General features: G+C 41.8%; 1 protein-coding gene and 1 long non-coding RNA gene across 3 annotated transcripts; one reads left to right on the plus strand and one right to left on the minus strand.

Annotated features, from left to right (window-relative positions):
• Positions 1 to 2,905: 2,905 nt before the first annotated feature.
• Positions 2,906 to 14,113, minus strand: LOC143443365 (uncharacterized). Of its 2 annotated transcripts, XR_013112299.1 has the most exons (3): positions 7,935 to 14,113; positions 5,825 to 6,455; positions 2,906 to 4,911 (listed from the first exon to the last, which is right to left on the minus strand). It is a non-coding gene; the product is annotated as an uncharacterized LOC143443365 (long non-coding RNA). The 2 variants fall into 2 exon arrangements; XR_013112298.1 differs by lacking the exon at positions 7,935 to 14,113 and having other exon boundaries at positions 5,825 to 7,256.
• Positions 14,114 to 14,518: 405 nt separating this feature from the next.
• Vim (vimentin) lies at positions 14,519 to 22,843 on the plus strand. Its single transcript, XM_034509841.2, has 9 exons — positions 14,519 to 15,237; positions 15,786 to 15,846; positions 18,656 to 18,751; positions 18,832 to 18,993; positions 19,414 to 19,539; positions 20,106 to 20,326; positions 20,727 to 20,770; positions 21,591 to 21,676; positions 22,485 to 22,843. The coding sequence occupies exons 1-9, from the start codon at positions 14,675 to 14,677 to the stop codon at positions 22,524 to 22,526; spliced, it is 1,401 nt and encodes a 466-aa protein (XP_034365732.1). The 5' UTR covers positions 14,519 to 14,674; the 3' UTR covers positions 22,527 to 22,843.
• The last annotated feature ends 510 nt before the right edge of the window (positions 22,844 to 23,353 follow it).

Genomic DNA, 23,353 nt, shown 5'->3' on the forward strand with positions numbered 1-23,353 from the left:
CAGTCCCAGCAGTCTGTCAGCTCAGGCATGAGGCATAGGCAATCTAGCAAGGTCCAGGGCAACGTAGGCTATAAGACTGTCTCAAAAAGGAATAGTAACTTGAGACTCATTCCATGGGCAGGCACCAATAGCTGACACTATTAATGATACTCTGTCATGCATGCAGACAGGAATCTAGCATGGCTGTTAGCTGAGAAGCTCCGCCCAGCAGCTGACTCAGACAGATGCAGAAGCCCACAGCCATACAGTGGATTGAGCTTGGGGACTTTTATGGAAGAAATAGGAGGAAGATTTGCAGGCCCCATAGGGAATAGGAACGCCATAGGAAGACCAACAGCATCAACTAATCTGGACCCTTGGGGGCTCTCAAAGACTGAATGACCAACCAAAAAGCATACACGGGCTGAACCTAGGCCTCCCCGGACATATGTAGATGTGCAGCTTGGTCTTCATGTGGGTCCCGAACAACTGGATGTGGGGGTGTATCCCAAAAGCTGTTGTCTGTACATGGGATATGGTCTTCTAGATGGGCTACCTGGTCTGGCCTCAGTGGGAGATGATGTACCTAGCCTTGTAGAGACTTGATGTGCCAGGGTAGAGGGATTCCAAAGGGACCCAGAGGAGAAGGGGAGGTGGAGAGGGGGAGGGGGAAGAGTTGTGAGAGGAAATGATGGGAGGGTGGGCAGTGTGTGGGATGTAAAGTGAATAAGTAAAAATAATTAAATTTAAAAATTAAAAAGGAGTAATAGCAGTAAGAGTAACAGTAGCAACAATAGTAAATATACATGAAAATATAAAAGAATGACATCTTGTGTTGTTGGCTATACAATACTTGTGTAGCCTACGCAAGCCATGGGTTTGACCATAGCACTGCAAGAGAACAGAAAAGAAAAGAGAAAAAACATGTGATTGGCTCAGGGTCACGTCAGTAGATGTTCACCAGGGGAACTGATTTATTGGCAAATCACATGGCCAGATTTTTAAAGAAGGGAGGTGATCAAATAGCACCAGTTTTGAAGAAGAAAAAAAAAAACTATGAAAGTCACTCAGGAGTGACAAAGGAGGAGGAAGAAGAGGGAGAAAGGGAGGAGGAGGAGGGGGCGAGGGAAGAAGAGGGGAGAGGGAGGAGAATGGGGAGAGGGAGGAGGAGGTATATTTTGAGGAAGAATTTCACACTAGCAGTTAAAAATGATTCTGGTTAGGAAGGAATGTGAAGAATCTGCAGGGCACAGCTCTCTTCACCCCTTTCATTAGAGAACCGAATGCTAGAACAGGGTGGGGAAAGGATAAAACAAAGAACATTGCCCTGTGTCCTTGCAAAGTTGAGGGTTTTGAAAACGCAAACAGGTAATATCCTGTTAGCTTGATCCATGTTTTTTTAAAAATTCTCCCAAAGGAAAGAGGCTGATAAACACACACCAGAAATGCCCAGAGTGTGGGAAGCTCCATCTGAATGACAGTTTCTCTTCTGCCCAGTCTTTCTCCCCTTACTTAATGATAGAGCAGTCACACCACTATGCATAGTTTAGAATACAGGGACACATATACAAAAACAAAAGTAGACATGAGAAGCCAAGAACCAACACTTTGATGTTGCTTCTTATTTCTCACTAATTATCTTTTACCCAAATCAGAATCTTGGGCATAATCACACACACACACACACACACACACACACACACACACACACACACACCCCTCAGTCCCTTTACATTTTATCGTTGTCGGCTCTGCACTTCATTAGACACACCAACTTTTAAATGTCCTCTTTCCTGACTGTTGTGAAGGCAGGAAACACACACAAGTGTATATATCAAAGGACATCTAAACCCCGACTGTGTCCGTCCTCTCACGTACTGATTTCACACACTCTGGGTATGTTTTTCACCTTTTTTCTATGGCTTATAAAATCCAAAACTGTATTTTCCTATCTTCTTTGTATTAAATGTTTAGAAAATTCCTCTGTACAAAAGTCAGTATAAATGAACATGCCTGCCTATTAACATTCAAAGCTTTCTGATGGTTTCATCAGAGACTCTGAACTTGGGGTGACTGTGTTAAAAATATATAATTATTTACTAAACTTGTGATCAGAACTGATTTCCAGAAAGGGAAGAACCCCAAATCCTACCAGCAATGCCCTGGACCTATTGTCTGCATCACTCACATTAAATACTTTATTTTACAGGCTAAAGGGTGAAAAGTCTTGTTTTCCTTTCCTTGTTTTGTATTGACATCAAGGATGTTTATTCTTTTACTGGCCATTTGGAATTCTCTTATTTTGTCAATTACTTGTGATATATGTAATTTCTTTGCAGAAATAATATATATTTACTATTCAACTATCACATTTTATTTTCATTTTTATTTTTATTTCATTTTTTATTATCATATTTTATTTTCATTTCTTCACACTGTCATTTTATTATATTATAAACCATCGCCATTCATTTTTCCACTTAGGTTTGTTATGTTTTATGAAGCACAAAATGTTTCATTTTCTGAGTCAAGTATATATATGTACTTTTTCTTCACTGTCTACTTTGCTGACTCAGCAAGGAGGTCCTTCAGAAGAAGAGCAAAGTCCATGCCTATACTCTCCGTCTTCTTGTTTAACAAACTGATTTTCATATGCAAAACAAAGTAATGAAATGAAACAAACTTTTTAATAAATATGTATTCCTCTCTTCTATGTTGGTTTATGATAGTTTTTTTTTTTTTTGAGAACCTTACATTCTTAACCTAATTCTGGACCTCTTCTTGTCTCCTGATGTGTCAGGAATATTTGTATCTATATTTCCCTTTGAGCGCCACTCCTGTGTCTCCTGTTTTGGTTTGAAATCCATCTCAAGCCCCTCAGTTCTCCCTGAAAGAATAGATGGAACATATCCTACTTGAAACAATACAAATTTCAGACTCACTTTATTTAATGAAACAAATGTGGATCTTCCCCATTTCATAAGAAAGTTGAAACATTTCATTAAATCTGAATTAATATACAAATAAACACAGATAATCTTAGTGATTATAAAATCTGCTGATCTGCAGACTTACTCCCGACTCCTGGGTGATGCCATTATGTCAACATTCATGAACCCTCTTCAACCCACACATCAAATAACAAAGATCCCAAGGATGACATCCAAAAATGGTAATGTCTGTGTTTTATAAAACAGGGTAGGGGAGAGGAGACGTGGGCGGAGGGGACAGGAAGAAGAGGAGGAAAGAAAACTGCAGTCGGGATGTATAAGTAAATAAATAAATTTAAAATAAAAATCTGCCTTCTTAACTTACCTACTTTTATTTTTACAATAATTCTGTGCATATCTTTCACTAGTGCTATTTTGATAGAGAGATGAAAATTGGAAGTTCACAAAATTAGGTTAAAACATTCTAAATAACACATGACCAAATCAAAACCAAAAGTCATATAGATGACAGGGAAATTAGAATAAGCAGGTAATTTTTGTGTCAAATTCTAACTACTCTCTCAGCAACGGTGTCTATATCTATCATCTTCCATCTTTGTGACTTTCATTTCTTGGTATTCACAATACTTCAGTGTCTCACACACACTGAATCCCTTGTCACATTCCAGTGGGATAAGTCATGCAGAATGAAAATACATATGGTCTTCAGATGTAGAAACTGAGATCTCAGGAGGCAGATGCAGTTGGCTAAGTCAGCAGAATATAAGAATAGCATATGATTTCATAAAGCTGTGTTAAATTCCTATCCTATTATGGAAAGGATTGTGTTCTCTTAATAGAACAATTATTCTAGAACTTCAGAACCATGTCATAGTGTGTGTTATCATAAATAAACTGCTCATCTTGATTGCCACTCTTGGAGGCTGGTGCAAGCAATTAGTGTGCAAATGAAAGCCCAGCCTTTTATTACATGTTTTCTGTTTTTAAGTCAAATATTAATGCTTTCTAAAATACAGGTTACATTTTTTAGATAGGGCTTTGAAGCTGAGGGAATAGCACTGACAGTGTTTGTCTTGCAAGCCTGAAGATCTGACTTTAGATACCTAGAATCACACAGAGCTGTATTCACCTATAGTCCCAATGCTGGAGGTGAGAAGCCTAAGACAGGGAGATCCTTGGTACTTAGTGATCAGCCTGTCTAGCTGAATCAACAGGTTTCAGAATCAATGAGAGAATCTGTCCTAAAGAATCTAAGGTGAAGCGTGAAACAGGAAGATACCTGATGAACATTTCTGGCCCTCACACATATATGCACACATGCACAAATACCCAAACACTGGCCAACAATTCATCACACACACACACACACACACACACACACACACACACACACACACACACTTGCAGGCACAAATGCACTGGAGCCAGAGAAAGAGGACTGTCTAATGTAGCCCAGGCTGATGTTTAATTCACTATGTCATGAAGAGTGGCCTTGAATTGCTGATTCTCTTGCCTTTATCTCCCAAGTGCTGGGATTACAGACAAGCACTATGACACCCACCTAAAGTCTGCTTCTTAAAAATCATTTCCTCCTTTCTTAATAAGCAAAGACTAACCAATTTCCCTCAATCTCCAACCACTATATGAGTCATACTCTATATGCCCACAAGCACAGCTGATTCACTAGAATCAAAGTTCTGGAAATCACACTTACTCTTCTTAAAACACAGATTACTGCTCCACCCAGGTTTGTCTCAGGTAGAGACAAATTCCTAGGCAGTGCTGATGCTGGAGGTCAGGGTACCACTCTTTGAGAACCACTCTACTAGCATCCCCTCAGGGTACCACATTTTGAGAACCACTGTACTAGCATCCCCCACGCCCAACAGTGCTTCCATAGCTCCTTCCAGAAAGTGCTTCGGATGGCAAGACTCAGGCACATATCAACCACATGACTTGGCTTCCCGCTGGAAGCTTCTATCTGGAAGAAAAAGAGAAATATTTATCATGACTCATTGCCTCTTTCAAAACTTTCCAGCCAGCAAATTAGAAACAGAAAAAGAGTTACAGGGGAAGAAGCACAATGATGCTGAGAGGACACTGTCAAGATCTCAGGATCTTATAGCCTGGGTCCCCAAATCAATTCTATTGGGTTTCAGCAGTCCAAGCCACACTGGAGGCTGGCACCTTCGTGTTCCTAGCAAAGTCAGAGCCCAAGCCTGAGGATTCCTGTAGGGGGGCAGGGGAAGGGGCGGAGCTCAGAAGCCAGCTCACATCCTTGGTTTTGGCTTCTTGTGGCAGTCAATGGTAAGATTTTTTTCCCCTTGTAATTATCCAGATACATTATTGGAGATCCATTCTTTTTTACTGGTTATTTTATTCATTTACATTTCAAATGTTGCCCCCCTTCCTGGTTTCCCCTCCCCAAATCCCTGATCCATCCCCCTCCTACTGCCTCTATGAGGGTGCTCCCCGACCCACCCATTCTTTTAAGCAATACCTTTCCTAGAACTTCTTTTCTTCCCCCTCCCCCCCCCCACAGAAAAGTATCCGTTGTCAATAAGCAACATCTGTAAAATCAAGTAGGTAAATTCTGAAGAGACTGGCAAAGTAATTTCCTTACTTTATGTAATCATCACCTCTCGACACCTCCCAAAAGAGTTTTTTAATTCTATTTTTTTTTTTATCTCTATGGAGGAAAATGAGGCATTTTATGCTATGCTATAAAACAATTCTGCGTTCATATCATAAGTGTGACTATAATTTTAAATAGTGTATAACATTCAGTAAAAAGAAATAATTGATGAGAAGCATTTATCTTATTTTATTTCCTGTTGGAAAATAAGCTTCTGGCAATAGCATTAATACAATCACATACGGCGGGAGCCACTGACCTTTTATTCTGATCACCACGAGCCCATTGTGCTATAATGCATGGGCCAGCCAATGAATAAGTGCTGTCCAAATGTAGTTTTTTCTGCCTTAGTCCAAAGAGTAGAAAACAGAAACATAATGGTACAGTCACCGAACACTCGGATTTTTAAATAAGTCACTCTGCATGAGGATGAGTCACAAGTACTTCCTTAGTGATAAAGTTGTCTGAGTAACAGAGATGCTTCAGTGAGTGAAGAACAGGACACTATGTTGGTTTCAAACCCACAGTCATTTCCTTTACTTAATTGCTAACTGCACTTCCCTGGCTACAGTGTGGGGCTTGTGTTTTAGCTGGTAACCCAGCAACGAAGACTCACACTGCAGTTTGCGAAGGAGAACAAAACAGTAAAGTTCACATTTCCATGGATTTCGGGGAGTAAAAGTCAATGTTGTTTCCCCAGGGCCTTCTGACTTTATGAAGAAATCCACTTGGCTCTCAGGGCAGCCACATCATTATGCGAGTCTTAGAGAAGTAGAAGACCCAGCCTCTCAGCTTCTTGTGTCCTGAGCACCAAGCAGGGAGCCTGGACCATGTAAGTCCTCAACATGCATGAGCAGGGATGGGTCCTGGTTCTCTCAGAGCAACCCCATCTGTTAAGAATCATGCCATTATTGCTTTAGAATTTCAAAGGCATTTTAACATATGAATTTTAATATACGAACACGTGCTTTTCCTTTTAGTTACACCTTGGTACTGCTGTAGGCACCGTTAATCTGTGTTGCGTCCCCTCCCCAGGCACAATACTCTATGCATCCTCTAGTTTTTAGATGAAGCAAATGTTGATAAGCACTCCTTAAGAAAAAAAATATGATACAAAAAAGCAAAAAGATGAATGAGAACAGTTGAAAACTGGATAGCTAAAAAAAAAAATTGAAAACGTAATTATCAGTAACGCTTTGGCTTGGCCTTGGAACACTCCAGAGTGCCCTTGGATGTCTTGAGCTTCCTCTCACTAACTGCAACTCTTGCATTGTTCGTAGATTGCACAATGTGTATCCTGTGAAGGACTGAAGTGCTAAAACTCTTCCCTTCTATTCAAGCTAACAGAAAGTGTATAAGCCATGGAGTTCTTACTTGTAGAAGTTCTTACTTGTTCTTACAAGTTCTTACTTGTTCTTACTTGTAGAAATAATACACTCTTAAACTCTGCTCTCTTTATCCTATTTTCACTAGCAAAGAGGGGATAGCATTTTCAATCACTGAATTATATGGAAGGGCCAAGTGGCATCCCTGTCAACTCATGCTGATAGGTTGAGTCAAAAGTAGAGAATAAGTTTTACACAGAAAACCCTAACATGTCCGAAATCCTGTGATGATTCAGTAAGGGCACAGTGTTCTCTGAATTAAAATTAGTCCCGTTGCTTTCTTAGAACAGGGGGAAATGCAAAGACAGACACTGTACCAAGAATGCCAAAGAGACTCCAGCGTCACCCCCTCCCTGCCAATAATGAGCATGCATCCGACCACAAAGGTGATGTGTAGGCTGTTGGGGGAGGAAACTTATCAACAGTCTCACCAAGCTACAGAATGTGCATACTACTCTACTGCACCACCAAGCAAGCTGTGAGTACTGGTGTGGTAGTGGCTCTACTATTTGGTAGACAACTAACAATGTTGTGACTAGATAGGAGCCCTGCCAGACACAAAGGAATCCACACCTGGTATTATAAACCTGGCCAAGCATCTGTATCTGGAGATTTTATAGGTTGAAAGGGGGTGGTATTACTGTTGTTATCTATTTTAAAAATATCGTCAAACTGTCTTCTAAATATTTATGCTTATAGCCATAGTCTAGTGTTCCTCTGAATCTGGAACAGAAAAGCTCCATTTTGTAGAAAAGGACAGTGACTGCAAAAACTATAGATGAAGTGCTGAAATTAAGCAACTGTTTAATGCACAGCCCTAGATGGAACATTTACATCATCTGTATCCCCTAAGGCCCAGGGGACATCACAGAGCAGGAGAGAGAAAGAATTAACAGTGAGGAGATACAGGAGAACTCCATCAAATGCTGTCACTCAGACATGGTATGGGTATCATGACCATGAACACCAGGCAGCTGTGGTTACCTGGATAAGATTGGGCCCTTCATCATCCCATCATGAATATAAGAGAAGGGCGCCAGTGAAGCTCCACCTCTTTCAAAGAAACTATTGATTGTTGTCACTGAAGGAGAGGGTATGATTTTCTTTCATGTTGTAGCCACTGGGAAATCACAAAAGGTTCAGATGGAAAGGAAGGCGTTTTAGCAGAGGGTAATGAGGGTCATATAATCACAGTACATACAGTGTATATATGTATGAGACTTTCAAAATAAAACAAAAGTAACAAGAATGTTTTCAGTTTTGTAAAAGAAAACCGTGCTTCAAAAAAATATTTTTTTTTATTATTCCTGATCTCTCACATAAATATTTCCAGGAAGAATAATAGTAACTTCCCACTACTTAGAAACTATATGACCTCCACAAATTAGCAATTTCCCAGAATACCAATGTCATTGACAAATTTTCTAATATTAGCATGATCTTTCTCCCAGCCTTTAAAAAGTGATAAAAACAACATTATGAGACACTGGACACATATGTATTAGTTTTGTTGCAGTAGTCTGGATAAATAACTACACTGCACCATTTTTTTTTTTAGGACTCTGTTAAATGGCATCTCAACTTTATAACTAGACTGCCAGGGATTTTTGTTCCCCATCTTCTTTCTCTTCTACTCCCCCTTCCCACTCCCAGAGTAAGTGAACTGGGGGAAATCCAAAGCATCCAGCTTCACTTCTCCATGTAACATCTGCTGGGATTGTTCTGGTGTCTACACAAGGATTCCCTTCTGCACATTAACTAATGTTTTTTTTCTTTCTACCCACTCTCTACTTTCTTCCTCAATTTTAGATTGCAATAAGACTATTAAGAAATTAGATTTTATGTATAATTCTATCGAAAACTGCTTTTCCTTCCCATCTCTACAAGAATGTCTTGGAGTTCATTTTCCCCCTAATCTTTTCAGAATATTGTAGAGATACCGAAGACGCCCAAAGTTTTATCGTATCCATAGAAACCAAACAAACTGAAAGCAGATAGCAGGAAGTAATAGACAGCCAGCATGAGCTATCATCCCTGTGAAAGTGAAGACAGTTCTGTCTCACCTCTATGAGATGTTAATCTACACTGAGGAGAACAATAAACAGCCAGCTTGGTGGGAGAGTTTAATAAACAACGGGTTTGCTGCAAATTAATTTTCCACCTATATTGTTCTGCCTAGAATATGCTAATTTTTAAGTTGTTCTGTCTGGAAAGCCCTGAGGTGTGTTAGCTTCTGTCTTTCTTCTAACTTCAGCCTCTAAGAATCACCTTCACTTCAGTTTCCTTTGATCTCCTACACACAGCTCTCAAATCAGTCTCCCCAGCTCATTCTGGATAACATGTAGCAACAAGTATGCCTTTCTCCTCAGAAACCACAGTGAATTCCCACTGCCCACTGCGTCAATTACCAACTCCTCTCCCTGGCATTTGGTCTTCTAAAGCATGGTCCCATGTTGGATTCCAGTTCCCTTCCCCCACCCCTGCTTCACAATCCAGCAACTCTGAAATTCTTGGTATTCCTTAAAAGCCCCCAGGACTCTCTCATCCGAGCAATCTTTGCTTATACTGATTGGCCAGCATAGGAAATCCTTTCTCCACCACGACCTACTGTAGAAACCACACAAATTCTTCAAACGTCTCTTACTATATTCATTTTCTGATCTCCATCGTATTGATATAATTTCTTCATCTAAACCCTCCATTTTATGCATATCCCATGATGCTCAGGCTGGCCTTGAACTTGCTATGCAACCTAATGCCTCCATTTTCCAAGTACTGGGACTACGAGCATGAGCCACCAGATCTGACTTCTCATCTGCTTCTTAACTCCTTCGTACATGTAGGAAATGTGTCTGACTTTCTTCACTCTTTAAGAAGTGTGGAATACAGTGGAAAAATGAATACAGATTATTTTTTAATCTATGGGCATCATTGTCTTTATTAGAACTTAAAATTTGTTGAGTACTGTCTCTGTTGTACCATATGTATATTCACAGACTCAATATAATGTTGCAAGAAGACATGGCCACACCTGCCATCTCCAGTTTGTGGCAGTGTGCACAGCACTGGCTAAATGTCCAATAAATATATTCTGAATAAATTAATAAACGATATTGATCATAACTTACCAAAAAGTTTAAATTCTATCACGCCAAATGTGACAAGCATAGTGCATGAATGTGATAAATGGCATTGAATATTAGCCGTATTCCCTTCCCTTTCATTCACAGACTCAGCAAACATTTTTCTCTCACCGATGGAAAGATAATAGTGAAAAACGGACTGAAAAAACTTTCATCTCTTGGAGCCCATGTCCTGGCAAAGGGATGCATAATCCTTTCTAGATCAGCTTGGAGTTTCAAAAGCAAAACCTTTAAGAAAAGGGGGTTATGACCTGAGACAGATACTTTGGTGAAATACTGAACATCTGGAAAAAGGGGAAATCCAGCTGTGGTACCACAGAAAGGAGATACAAAGGAAGTTATGCACTTGAACTTGATTGACAGCAATGTAACAGATGTGTGGCTGTGGGTATCAGCGGGACTTTGTTGCTACCGGACCTAAGAGATACGAAGTAAGGGAGTAGTGATGTCGAAGTATCCTGTCCTGTTTCCTCAGGGTAGTGCCCCAACAAGTGAAGTTGAGGAATTGCTGTGGATGGTGGGTTTTAGGGCGTGAGATGAGCTATGTCTAATTTTGCTTAGAATACTACTTAAGAAACAGGGAGGAGTTTAAGTGAAAATGTTTAACTCCTAATAAAGGTATGCATATAGAGTAAAGGTGAAAACACATCCCCATCAATATTGACTATGCTCAGTGATGTAAAGTACCTGTTCTATGACCGGACCAAATTCCACAGGAATATGGCACCTACAAACAAGATATCGTATAATGGCCCTGCCTGTTTAGTTTCTAAGACATAGTAAATGTCTTAGAAAATGCTGTCCATGAATTGGACGATTGTATGCTAACCAACACCATGAAATCAAACAAAAGAGATAACACCTTCCTGAAACGGATGGTCAAGAGCAGCTTGATGAATGGCAATTTTAAGTTAAATTCAATGTACATAGAACAGCTTTGATCCTGTAAGAACAAAGCTAAAGCACTTGTGTTATTATCTTCATTATAATGACTTAGGGTTTGCCTTGATTTTAGCCTCTTTGATTTTAATTTTGAGACATAAAATTTATGTATGTGTATAAGATGCTACATGATATTTATGCCTTTGTGGGTGTTTTGTTTGTTTGTTTAGATGGAAAACAGGATTCCGAGGATCCTTGGCTGTCCTTGAAATAGCTATGTAGAAAAAAAAAAATGGCCACAAACTTCTGATCTTCTTGGCTCTAGCTTCTAAGTAGAAGGATTACAGGTTTACATTGCTTTGCCTATTTTTCCCACAGTGTCATTTCTAGTATTCATGCAGAAGGATCTGCTACCTGCAGCCAGTCCTCTTGACGAGACTTCCTGTAGGCAGCTCTCCCAAAACTCGATAGGCCACTAAGCTCCAGTCCTCACGGCTGGCTGATCCGTCAGCTCAAATCATCATGTTAAACTGACATGGCCATAGCTTGCAAATTCCAAAATCACTCTGCTAAATACTCCGATAGTGTTTGTGCCTGACCTACAAATCACATGACCATTCACTTATTTATATATAAACCAGTATCACACATAAGTCCAGATTTAAAAATACCTCTGAGACAGGTTTTCATCGCAATCAAAAATAAACATGAAAACTAAGAAAGCTATGCTCATGGACTGTTTTCTTCCAAAAATAAGCACACAGTCAATGATGGCAAGAATACACACTCCAACATACTAATTTCTCTTTTTTGTGAATATCACCTAGTGGATAAAGTGTTCTCTCTCTCTCTCTCTCTCTCTCTCTCTCTCTCTCTCTCTCTCTCTCTCTCTGCATGTGTGTGTGTGTGTGTGAGAGAGAGAGAGAGAGAGAGGACAAGAGAGAGTGATATGAGTGTGTGTGCACATTTGCATGTGTGCATATGTGTACGGGCATACACGAGTGTGATGAAGAAAATTCACTTTGAAATCTAACGACTTCTCTTCTCCATGAATGAGTACAAATATTTTTGTAGCAGTTTTCACTTCTCTACCCTCTAAAAACTTCTTAAAAGGAAGAATGAATTGAAGATCAACACACACGTTTGAAGCACGTTTGATTGCTTCAAAGACTCATGTACAAAAAAGCTGTCAGAAATGCTGTACATGTCTCTAAACTCCGTCACCATATCAGCAAACATATCAACAGTAGAAGGGAATATTCATAGATGTACCTGAAGCTACAAAAGGGAAACAGGCCAGGAGAAGGGATCGCCTTTAGGTGATGAAGAGGACCAGAGCCTACTGAAGGAGTCATCACAACCTGAGGAATTTGCTGTGGGTGCCCACATGGCACACTGCCACGCCACACCAGAACCCAGTCCTCTTTTTCCACAGTGACTCATTTCAGCAAGAGTCCCCTGACAAAGCCACTGCACTGCCCTGGGATCAACAAACCATGTAGGAGGAAGGCTACCCTCCCTCCTTCCCACAGGGAAATCACTTTCCTCAGCCTGAGCCATTCCAAGCAATCTCACAATGGTGACATTTGCTGAACAGTGGCTTGAATAAAAGGCTCTCAGTATGCAGAATGGTAACGTGAGGCACAGGCTAACCCGGGGAATGCTCTCTGGGAAGGACCCACAGCCTCTCATTGAAAGGAGAATAAAGAAAGCCACAGCAGGAGAGCTAGGTCCCAGAGGGTCCTGCAGCCTGCAACCTTGGCAGCCACATTCCCAGAACTGCCTGAGATGAGGTAAGCACAGGGTTGCTTCAAAGAGTCTCTTACAAAAAGCTAGCATAAAACCTGCACGTGTCCCCAAACTGCTTTTCTTAATTGCCAGGTAAGCTGGGAACACTCTGTGCTCCAAAGAAAAACAAAAGCAAAAATACAACACAACACAAGCTCTTTTTCCTTCTCTGTTCACCAATGAACCTACCTCCCATTTTTTTTAAATTGTTTCAGTATTCCACACATCTCCACCAAAAGCAACTGTAATTTTTCTATCCGTGCCTAATCACAAAGGACCTGACTTCCCTTTCCTGAAACTCCATCTCCCTCGGAGAACCGATACCCCTTACTTAGTCTTGCCTAGTAGCTAACAGGGAAGCAATAGCCTTGAGTTGGGCGTTTTCCCTCTGAAAAGGTGACAGTCGCTGAATCTCAACACACTCTGAACCTTTTGTTCTGTGAACAGCTGTCTCCGTTTCAAGTTAGATTTCATGATTTTTCTTTGCGGAAAATAGGATCTGTGACATTTTCCAGACAAGTCACTAGAATCTTGTCCCCTGCATCGCTGCTCTAACATATACAGAAACTTGTTTCTTCAGTCTATCACTTGAGTTACATAACTGCCTTTCATCAGAACTCATTCATCGAATTAGATTTTTTTTTTTGCAACATCTAATGAATTCTTATCCTACTTGGGTTATCTTCTAATAAAGTCCACTTTCAGAAAAGCCCATGATCACTGACTTGCTTTTGAAACTACCAAAGTAGTTTCCTCTTTCACCCAGAATTTAGGGTGTGGTTTCATGCAGGAAGAAGAGAAGAGAGAGAGAGGGAAGCGCGGCAGGGAGACTTAGCAAGAAAAGCCTTTCTGAGTGCTTTTGCGGTCTGAGAGGGGTGGGATGTGTTTTGTGGCTCTCCCTGGTCTGCAAGAGCTTCTTCCTAAGGAGAACTCTCCATGCTTCCGCAACAATCACAAGAGCGATCGCGCTCAAAGTTGGTTTAAAACTTGGGACAATGAGTTTAGCGTTGTTGGAGTCTGGAGTCAATCTCAACTAACGGTTTTCCTGAACCGCTAGACGATCACACTCTCAGGGCTCCATGAGTCACGTCCACTGACTCAACGACCCCACCCCTGTCCCCTGAGCTCTACTCCGGAGGCAGTGGATTCTGATCCTCTGGAGTTGGACAGAGTCCGTTAGACCAGGGGATACGACCACCCCAAAGAAGCCCTTTACAAAGGATCCGAGCAAGCGTCCGGCCTTGAGCCAGATATCTTGGGCTGTGTGCTTCTCCACCCCCAATCTCGGGCCCTCTTTGTTTCTCTCTCCCCGCCTTCCGATCTGCAGGACCGCTTTTTGCTGGCTCTTCCTGCTCCTCTGCTCACGGATCTCCCCACCCACCCAGTCCCAGAAGACCGCAGCTCTGCGACCACGCCCCTCCTACGGGCGCGCCTAGTCCCACGCCCCTTTGGCCCAGTGCCAAGGATCGCTTTACTCAACTTTCCGGAGCCCCCCTTCCCCCATGAATCCTTCCCGCGATCCCTTCTTTCTCCGCACCCAAGGGTGGTCAGAGTTTTGGTGATCATCCGGAAAGCCCCTGAAAGTCCTAGCCCTTCCAAGTAGTAAGGGACTGTGCGCGATCCCCGACAGCCCAGGAGGAAGGCTCGAGGGGAACCCCCCCCCGCACCCCTCCTTCCTCACTTCTTTCCGGGTCCCCATTGGCTGGCTTGCTCGGCGGCTAGGATGGAAGTGGGAGGGGACCCTCTTTCCTAACAGTGGTATAAAAGCAGCGCCCTTGGCGGGGTCCAGTCCTCTGCCACTCTTTGCTCCAGGACCCCAGAGACCCCAGCGCTCCTACGGTTCTCAGCCACTGCGCCCTCACTCTCTTCTTGCAGCCGCAGCAAGCCAGCCCACCTTTGTCCTTCGAAGCCATGTCCACCAGGTCTGTGTCCTCGTCCTCCTACCGCAGGATGTTCGGTGGCTCCGGCACATCGAGCCGGCCCAGCTCCAACCGGAGCTATGTGACCACGTCCACCCGCACCTATAGCCTGGGCAGCGCACTGCGCCCCAGCACTAGCCGCAGCCTCTATTCCTCGTCCCCCGGTGGCGCCTATGTGACCCGGTCCTCCGCCGTGCGCCTGCGGAGCAGCGTGCCGGGCGTGCGGCTGCTGCAGGACTCGGTGGACTTCTCGCTGGCCGACGCCATCAACACGGAGTTCAAGAACACCCGCACCAACGAGAAGGTTGAACTGCAGGAGCTGAATGACCGCTTCGCCAACTACATCGACAAGGTGCGCTTCCTCGAGCAGCAGAACAAAATCCTGCTGGCCGAGCTCGAGCAGCTTAAGGGCCAGGGCAAGTCGCGCCTGGGCGACCTCTACGAGGAGGAGATGCGGGAGCTGCGCCGGCAGGTGGATCAGCTCACCAATGACAAGGCCCGTGTCGAGGTGGAGCGGGACAACCTGGCCGAGGACATCATGCGACTGCGAGAGAAGTAAGATCTGACCCACGGGAGTGGTAGGGGGGTCGGAGGGAGGGGTGTCCTGGGCCCTGCGCTGGGGCTGCCACGCCCTTGGGGATGTGGCTGGGGCGGCGGTTGTCTGGAGGATCGCAGAGGAAGCGGGCCCCACCCTGAACTTAAACTTTGCAGTGAACATTTCTCTTTCCGTCTAAGTCAAGCACTTCCATTGAACTTTTAGAAAGTGTGTTAGATCCTTCTGGTGGGCTTACAGTTACCAGACAGGAGGAAAGAATGGGTGTGAAGGATTCCAGACAAAGAGATGGCAAAGGCATCTAAGATGCTGGGACAGGGGATTGGCCATACTTGTAGGGAAGGACAGTGATTGTCTTTTCCAGGGTGCCCCAACTCCAGCTAACACCTGCAGAGAGCTGCCAGCTCCACCACTAGTCGCAGTCGCTGCTGTCGGTGGAGGTGTCACAGCAGCCCTGGCTTTGAGGCTTGGCAGCGTTAGCGGTTGGGTGTGGCCGCCCCGCCCCTGGCGGTTTCCCAGTTCCCCTTTGGTTAACGTGCTGCTGCTTCAGATTGCAGGAGGAGATGCTCCAGAGAGAGGAAGCCGAGAGCACCCTGCAGTCATTCAGACAGGTCTGTAGACTTCTCTTTCCCATGCAGCCCCAGTCCATGGAGCCAACGCGCGCACAGTTCTAAAAAGTTTCTTCGCCCAGATTTTAAAAAGTGCAGAACTTCAAGTCTGCGGGTAAAGCCCCCTGGTGGCGGAAAGTGCACAGATGGAAAAACTCCACTATTTAGGCCAGTCCTTGAAACATGAAGGCTTTATTTTCTGCTTTGTTTCCAGATTTTTCTTATCCTCCCCCCACACACCCCCAAAAACATTTTTTTCCTTTCATTTTTGAAACATATGGACACTCTGATATTGAATGGCTACAATTTGGTTACGTTTTGAATTGTGAAAGTGACATTGGCTAACTTTCACAAGGTCATAAAAAAGCACAGTTGCTTCCCCCAGTTAAAAATGTAGAATACTCTGGAGGATGAGAAAGTTTAACTGGAATTAAGCCAAGTTTCATTTCTTCGCTCGAAGTTTTGCGCTGCGTGAAAGTTAGCCGAAGATCATTGCACAACTATGTTTGTAATCTAACAAGGGTGCAAAGAAGCCATCTGTTCCCGTGGCTCAAGGGTGTTAAAGGTTTCTATGGGCTTCGCTATGGAATGTAGATAGGGACATTCTGGCAAATGCGGTGGCTCTGGACAGGAATAATAGGGGCCTTTGTGTTCCCAGAGCGGCTTTGCAACAGGCTACATTCTTATTGAATATATAATGACGTAACCACAGTTCCAATTGGACACAAGTATTTGCTAACATCCGTTATCTAGTGTCTGGCCCAGGCTTGTGAGGGTATGTGGTGCACAAAGTTCTTAAAGCTAAAGTCCTCCCTCACATTTGGAGAGGCCCCCTTTTAGGGGTTGTAGACTCATTAGCACCCTCTACAAACAAAATTAAACCCTAAACTGAATGGAGTGTTATGTGAAGGGAGGATTTATTTGTTGTTTTTGTTCCGAAGTTGGGCATTACCTTAGCATCCCAAACCGGACAGATGGCCAATACAGTCTTGTCATTTGAAACACTTGTTAGGATCAACAGCAAAACTCTAGGGATGAATGTTCTAGAGTAACGTTCTGAAGGTATTTACATCCTTAATGGCAGTAGATGACTAGGCAGCTCCTTTTAGTCACTGGGCATTTATGGTCACCACCCAAGCAATGCTTTCTGCAAAGCACTGAATTAATATGTAGCATTGCTTATTTGTGGACTAAATAAAATTGTTTCATTCATTTAAATGAAACGACACATTTCATTGAACTTTTTCAAGGAGATTAGTCTAATATCATTTATATCTTTTTGAGGGCTTAGCAGGAGTCAGAAATGAAATGATACTACTATTTAGGTTCTTATTTTCTTTTTATTAATTAGTGTTTTCTTTGAGGCTGATAGAGTAACTCAATATTATAGCTATAAACTATACTGCAAATATAATTGCTTACACGAGAAGGAACTTAAGTATTTCAGCATTCCCTTGAAAGGAAACTACATTTCACATGCAAGATTGCACATTCTGCCTTAAAATAGATCACCTTATAAACTCTCTAAAGAAGTCTAAGTATAAATTTATTATAAGTGTTTTGACCTGTAATCCTAAAACAGGCAAAGTCACTGAAATGATATAGTGATGAATGAGAAAGACAGAAATACCCTATAGGCTGAGCCAGGGTGTTTTATACATAAAAAAAAATCAAAGAAGGCAAAACAATATAGTTTAAGATTAAGTTTCTTTTCCTTCTTGCCTGATGAGCATCTCTCTGCAAATACATGACCTGAATTTGAACAATGAATTACTACTTGATAGGAGTCTAGCCTGGGAACCTGAAAGCCAGATAACTAAACACTTGCTCTAAATCCCAAAGCTAAGTGTTTGAAAGTTTGAATGCAAGAAACAAAAAGAGCTTGCATATATATTAACCCTTCTGAGCTCAATTTTAAAAGATTTTTTAAAATGTGTATGTGTTTGTGTCTGTTTGAGTGTAAAGGACATTTATGCAGGCATGCACCAGGCCAGAAGAGGGCATCTGATCCCCTGGAGCTGGAATTATAAGCCTTTATGAGCTGCTAGATGTGGGTGCTGGGAACCAAACCCAGATCCTCTAAAAGAACAGCATACTCTTCCACTATGCCCCACTTTAAAAGACATTTTATTTTTATTTTTAAAGCTTTCATTTTTATACACCGTGTACTCATGCAGACATGAAGTTGCAGAATCGCATCAACTACTTCATCACAAAATTACATTATTAAATGTGACACTGATTTTCAGGTTTAAAACTGATAATAACATTTTGAACCAGAAATGTGGACTCAATATAGTTCACCATACCATGTCATCATGCATATACATGTATTTATTTTTAGTTTGTCTACTAGTGAGCTTCAATACAACAAAATGGCTTTCTACTCATTTTTATAGCTAAGAATGAATATTGGAATTTGACCCTAAATGATTTATAAATTTATCAAGGGTCATGAGATTTTTCAGCACCTTTTCTATAATATGGAGAATGGGTTCAAATGATTAATTTTTGAACAAATAAATAAATAAGGAGCTGTAGAGATGGGTCAGTGGTTAAGAGCACTGGCTACTCTTTTAGGGGACCTGGAGTTCAATTCCCAGCAAGCCATAGAGCTGCCCACACCCTTCTTCAGTTCCAGGGGATCTGATTCTCTCTTCTGGCTTTCATGGATACATGCCCATGGTATACTTACATACATGCAGGCAAAACACCCATATACATATCATAAAATGAAAAAAGAATTAATATAAAAAAGTTAAAGGATAGACTTTAGCATCTTCCACATCATTCTTTTCTCTTTCCGAAATAGGATGTCGACAATGCTTCTCTGGCACGTCTTGACCTTGAACGGAAAGTGGAATCCTTGCAGGAAGAAATTGCCTTTTTGAAGAAACTGCACGATGAAGTAAGTGACACCAATTTCTGTGGATGAACAAAGCTGCAACCGTGTTGTCTACGACCTCTGTGTGTCCGTTCTTTCCGCAGGAGATCCAGGAGCTGCAGGCCCAGATTCAGGAACAGCATGTCCAGATCGATGTGGACGTTTCCAAGCCTGACCTCACTGCTGCCCTGCGTGATGTCCGTCAGCAGTACGAAAGCGTGGCTGCCAAGAACCTCCAGGAGGCAGAGGAATGGTACAAGTCCAAGGTATGAAGTGAGCCAGAGTAGCAAGAACCTCTAGCTCTCAAATAGTGCCTCTCATTCCATTAGTAACCTTCAGCTCTACTCAGAATCGGCTTTAGTTTGTATCGCCATTGTTTCAGAGCATCACTCCCCAACCCCATTCACAAAGCTTCCTTTAGTATGGCAGACTCTCTTTCCACTCATTGTCTTCCGTGACTTCAAAGAATACCTTACTCCCCTGCTCTTGACCGCCACCATTCGAAAAGCATTGCAGTAGAGCAAAGACTGAAAACGCAATGCTGTTGCTGCTTCTCTTCCCCTGGCTTTCCAAAGAGACGTTCAGACAAATTATAGGAAATGTAGAGGCAGGATAAAGATGGCTCTTCTAAGAGAGTGAAAAGTCACGGAAGTGAGCAACCTTCATTTCTAATTCCTTCTTGACAGTTTGCTGACCTCTCTGAGGCTGCCAACCGGAACAACGATGCTCTGCGCCAGGCAAAGCAGGAGTCAAACGAATACCGGAGACAGGTGCAGTCACTCACCTGCGAAGTGGATGCCCTTAAAGGCACTGTGAGTACCACACGGCAGCAAAGGGGAGAAAATGCCGTGCTCAGTACTGTTCTGCTGACTAGGTTAACAGTGAGACCTGTACAAATAAATTAAACATACACACATACGCGCGAGCACGCTCACGCGCACACACACACCTATACACACACACACTCACACACATACACACACATACATACACATACACACCTACACCGCACACAAACACACACACATTCATTCAAAGAATAAATTATCAAGATCGTTTTAAGAATAATTTGATGGGTACCTTGAAAGTCTTAGCTTACATATGTTATTGATTGTAATAAGAGGAATTTTAGAGGTTACTCCTGTAACCTCAGCACTCTGGAGAATGAGGTAGGGGGATTATAAACTCAGGGTTAAGCTAGGCTTCATGTAAAAATTATCTCAATAAAGCAAAACATAGAATTGGGTGCTTGTGTTCTCTATTCAAAGCTAGTGGGCATCTACCATTAATAGAATTACTGCACGTGATTTATGAATATTTCTGGGAACAGCTGGATTTTCTGGGAAATCACATGAAAAGTCATACTTCCTTTCTGCAGAATGAGTCCTTGGAGCGCCAGATGCGTGAGATGGAAGAGAATTTTGCCCTTGAAGCTGCTAACTACCAGGACACTATTGGCCGCCTGCAGGATGAGATCCAGAACATGAAGGAGGAGATGGCTCGTCACCTTCGTGAATACCAAGACCTGCTCAATGTTAAGATGGCCCTTGACATTGAGATTGCCACCTACAGGAAGCTGCTGGAAGGAGAGGAGAGCAGGTACAGAAGGCAAATGTGTGAATTAGTAACTCACAGTCTTTCTAGGTCCATCTCAGTTAACCTAGCGACCATATTGATGAGAAACTTAAAGGTTGAAAGAGTTTAACTCACTGTGGTCAGCGCTAATTGATAGCAGAGTAGATTTGAATCCACAGCCTTGCCAAAGTCAATACTTTTCCCCTCTATAATTCCTCTAGTTCATGTCCCTGCATGGAAAAATAACTGCTCTCAGTAATTTAAGAGGGCCAGTGAGACCAAGTGTGAGCAGAAGGTTCTTAAACAAGTTGCTAACAGCAACAGAGTTTTCTATTTAATGAAAACAAGAAGTGTGAGAACTTGTTCCTTCTTCTTGAAGTGCTCTGTTTTCAAGTTTTTTGTTTGTTTCTTTCTCTTTTTATAGGATTTCTCTGCCTCTTCCAAACTTTTCTTCCCTGAACCTGAGAGGTAAGTACATTGTTTCATTTTATGGAGAAAAAAATGTCACAAGGCTGTAACCATTTACTCTGCCTGTAGTACAACCTCCACATTTTAGTCATTCTTGATTGAACTGAACTTTTCTGAAGAAAATTCAATGAAACATGATTTCTCTTTTATAAATATATGTATATACCCATTTTATCTTCAAAATATTTGTTTTTGGTTTTGGGGGTTATGACATAATTAAATCATGTACCCTTTCCCTTTTCTTCTCTCCAAACCCTCCATGTACCACCCCCTGAAATATATGGCTCTCTTTTCAATTCATGGCTTCTTTTTGTTTAATTTCTGTTACACACACACACACACACACACACACACACACACACACACACACATTTAGCTATGAATACAATGGCTCATTCTGTATAATACTACTTACATGTATTTTTTCAGGCTTGACAATTTGGTACTGGACACATTTCCTTTTTTATTATTGTTTTGACGACTGCTGGAGACCAAATTCAGGGGAGTAAGCTAAACTAAATCCACAGAGCTATACTCCTAGCCTAACACCCTAAGTTTCAAACTCAGGTGCACTCTTGCTTTCGATTCGCTGTTAAGTGTAGACTCCAGTTTGCTTCCTGCTAATGGCAAACTCAGTAAACTACTACCTACTTTCGTCCTGAATGAAGGAGGCCTTAGGTGCTGTGTATTCAAACAGATAGTGCTTTATAGGATTATGTATGAGTAAATAACCACAAAAATAAAGTCATAGTGCTTTGGGTAAAATGGTAACATTTTAAATTTTTTCTTATTTTCTTGCCTTTTTTTTGTTTTAATTCAGAAACTAACCTGGAGTCACTTCCTCTGGTTGACACCCACTCAAAAAGAACACTCCTGATTAAGACGGTTGAAACCAGAGATGGACAGGTGGGTATTTTTTAGATAAAATATGGGAAAGTTTAAAAAGAAGGAATAGTGAATAAATTAACAGCCATTTTAAATATGCGTTGTTCCCCTTTAAGTTAGCAAGCAGATATATCAGATGCAGGCAGCCAACTTAAGGGGTCCCCATGTATACTGGAAGAATAGCTCCCAATTCTACCAATATAAGGACCAACTATTTATTTGATCTTGGATAAGGCAGTAATCTTTCTGCAATCATAGTTTGCACATTGAAATGGGAGTAAAACACCCTTAAGGTACCTCTTACATGAGCTGCATTAAAGTGTGTCACTTAATAACATCCATGATATCAGGGCTGGTTTGACATTGGACATACAATTTTCCATACAGACCGTCACCTGTTTATATAGTACAAGGACCTGCATATGGACAATCAGGTTCTTGTTACCACTCCATGTCATGGAAGACATAGTTACAATTAATTATAATTATAAATAGTTACAATTAATTATAATTATAAACGCACAGCCTTGCAGGAGGTTACAAAAAGCATTTGCCATATCTCTTCATATGCCTTAGTTACTTTTGAGCTTTGTGTTTAGGATTGCTAAGGCCAACTTTCTAAACACAGTTTCCAAGCATTCTTTTGTACACCACAACCCTCCACTGGATACTTCTATGTTCTGCAGGAAGAGGCCGCCCTGCCTATGCATCTCCCTATGACCCTTGTTCTGAAGAGTCAGCATAACCTCCCCGCCTACTCAACACATTCTGTCTGATTAGGGCTGTATCTTCTTACCATGAGTTGATTTTTTGTTTCTTTTTTGAGCAGGTGATCAATGAGACTTCTCAGCATCACGATGACCTTGAGTAAAAATTGCACACCCTTGATGCAACAGCGCAGTACCAGCAAGAAGGAAAAAAAAAATTGTATCTTAGGAAAACAGCTTTCAAGTGCCTTTACTGCAGTTTTTCAGGAGCGCAAGATAGATTTGGGATAGAGACCAGCTCAGCACATAACAACTGACACCCCTAAAAGACGTAGAAAAGGTTTACAAAATAATCTAGTTTACGAAGAAAATCTTGTGCTAGAATACTTTTTAAAGTATTTTTGAATACCATTAAAACTGCTTTGTTTTTCCAGTAAATCTCTGACCAACTTGTTACTGCTTCAATAAATCTTCAGAAATACTCTTTTGCTGTCTTATTTTATAATATCTAAACAACTCTCTTCAGTTCTATTGGTTAATTTGCAAAAATCATATTTAGGATTTAAGTTATAAGTTCGATTTACTTATGCTTGCAATATAGTTTTCAAGTTAGCCTTCAAGAGGGAGATTGCTTCTTTTTCAATTGTTGATTGCTTTAATTTGATATGGGCATATGATTTAGAGGCGTGCTTACACACACAGGCTCTGGGTTCAATCTTTAGTGAATGAATGCATGCATGGGCATGTGCGTACGCACATACATGTGCACACCCACACAAAATTGATATAAATACTATATGGCATTGGGGAAATGGCTCACTTGGTAAAATGCCGGTTGCATAATTATGAGGATCTGAATTTGGACTCCTGGAATCCATGTAAAAAGCAGAACATGGTGGTGTGCACCTGTAATTCCACCACTGGGGAGGGAAAAGACGCAAGGATTCCTGGGACTTGCTCAAGCCAGTTAAGACAATTTGTGAGCTCCAGG

Source organism: Arvicanthis niloticus, chromosome 8 (genome assembly GCF_011762505.2).
Source record: "Arvicanthis niloticus isolate mArvNil1 chromosome 8, mArvNil1.pat.X, whole genome shotgun sequence".
Classification (NCBI taxonomy): Eukaryota; Metazoa; Chordata; class Mammalia; order Rodentia; family Muridae; genus Arvicanthis; species Arvicanthis niloticus.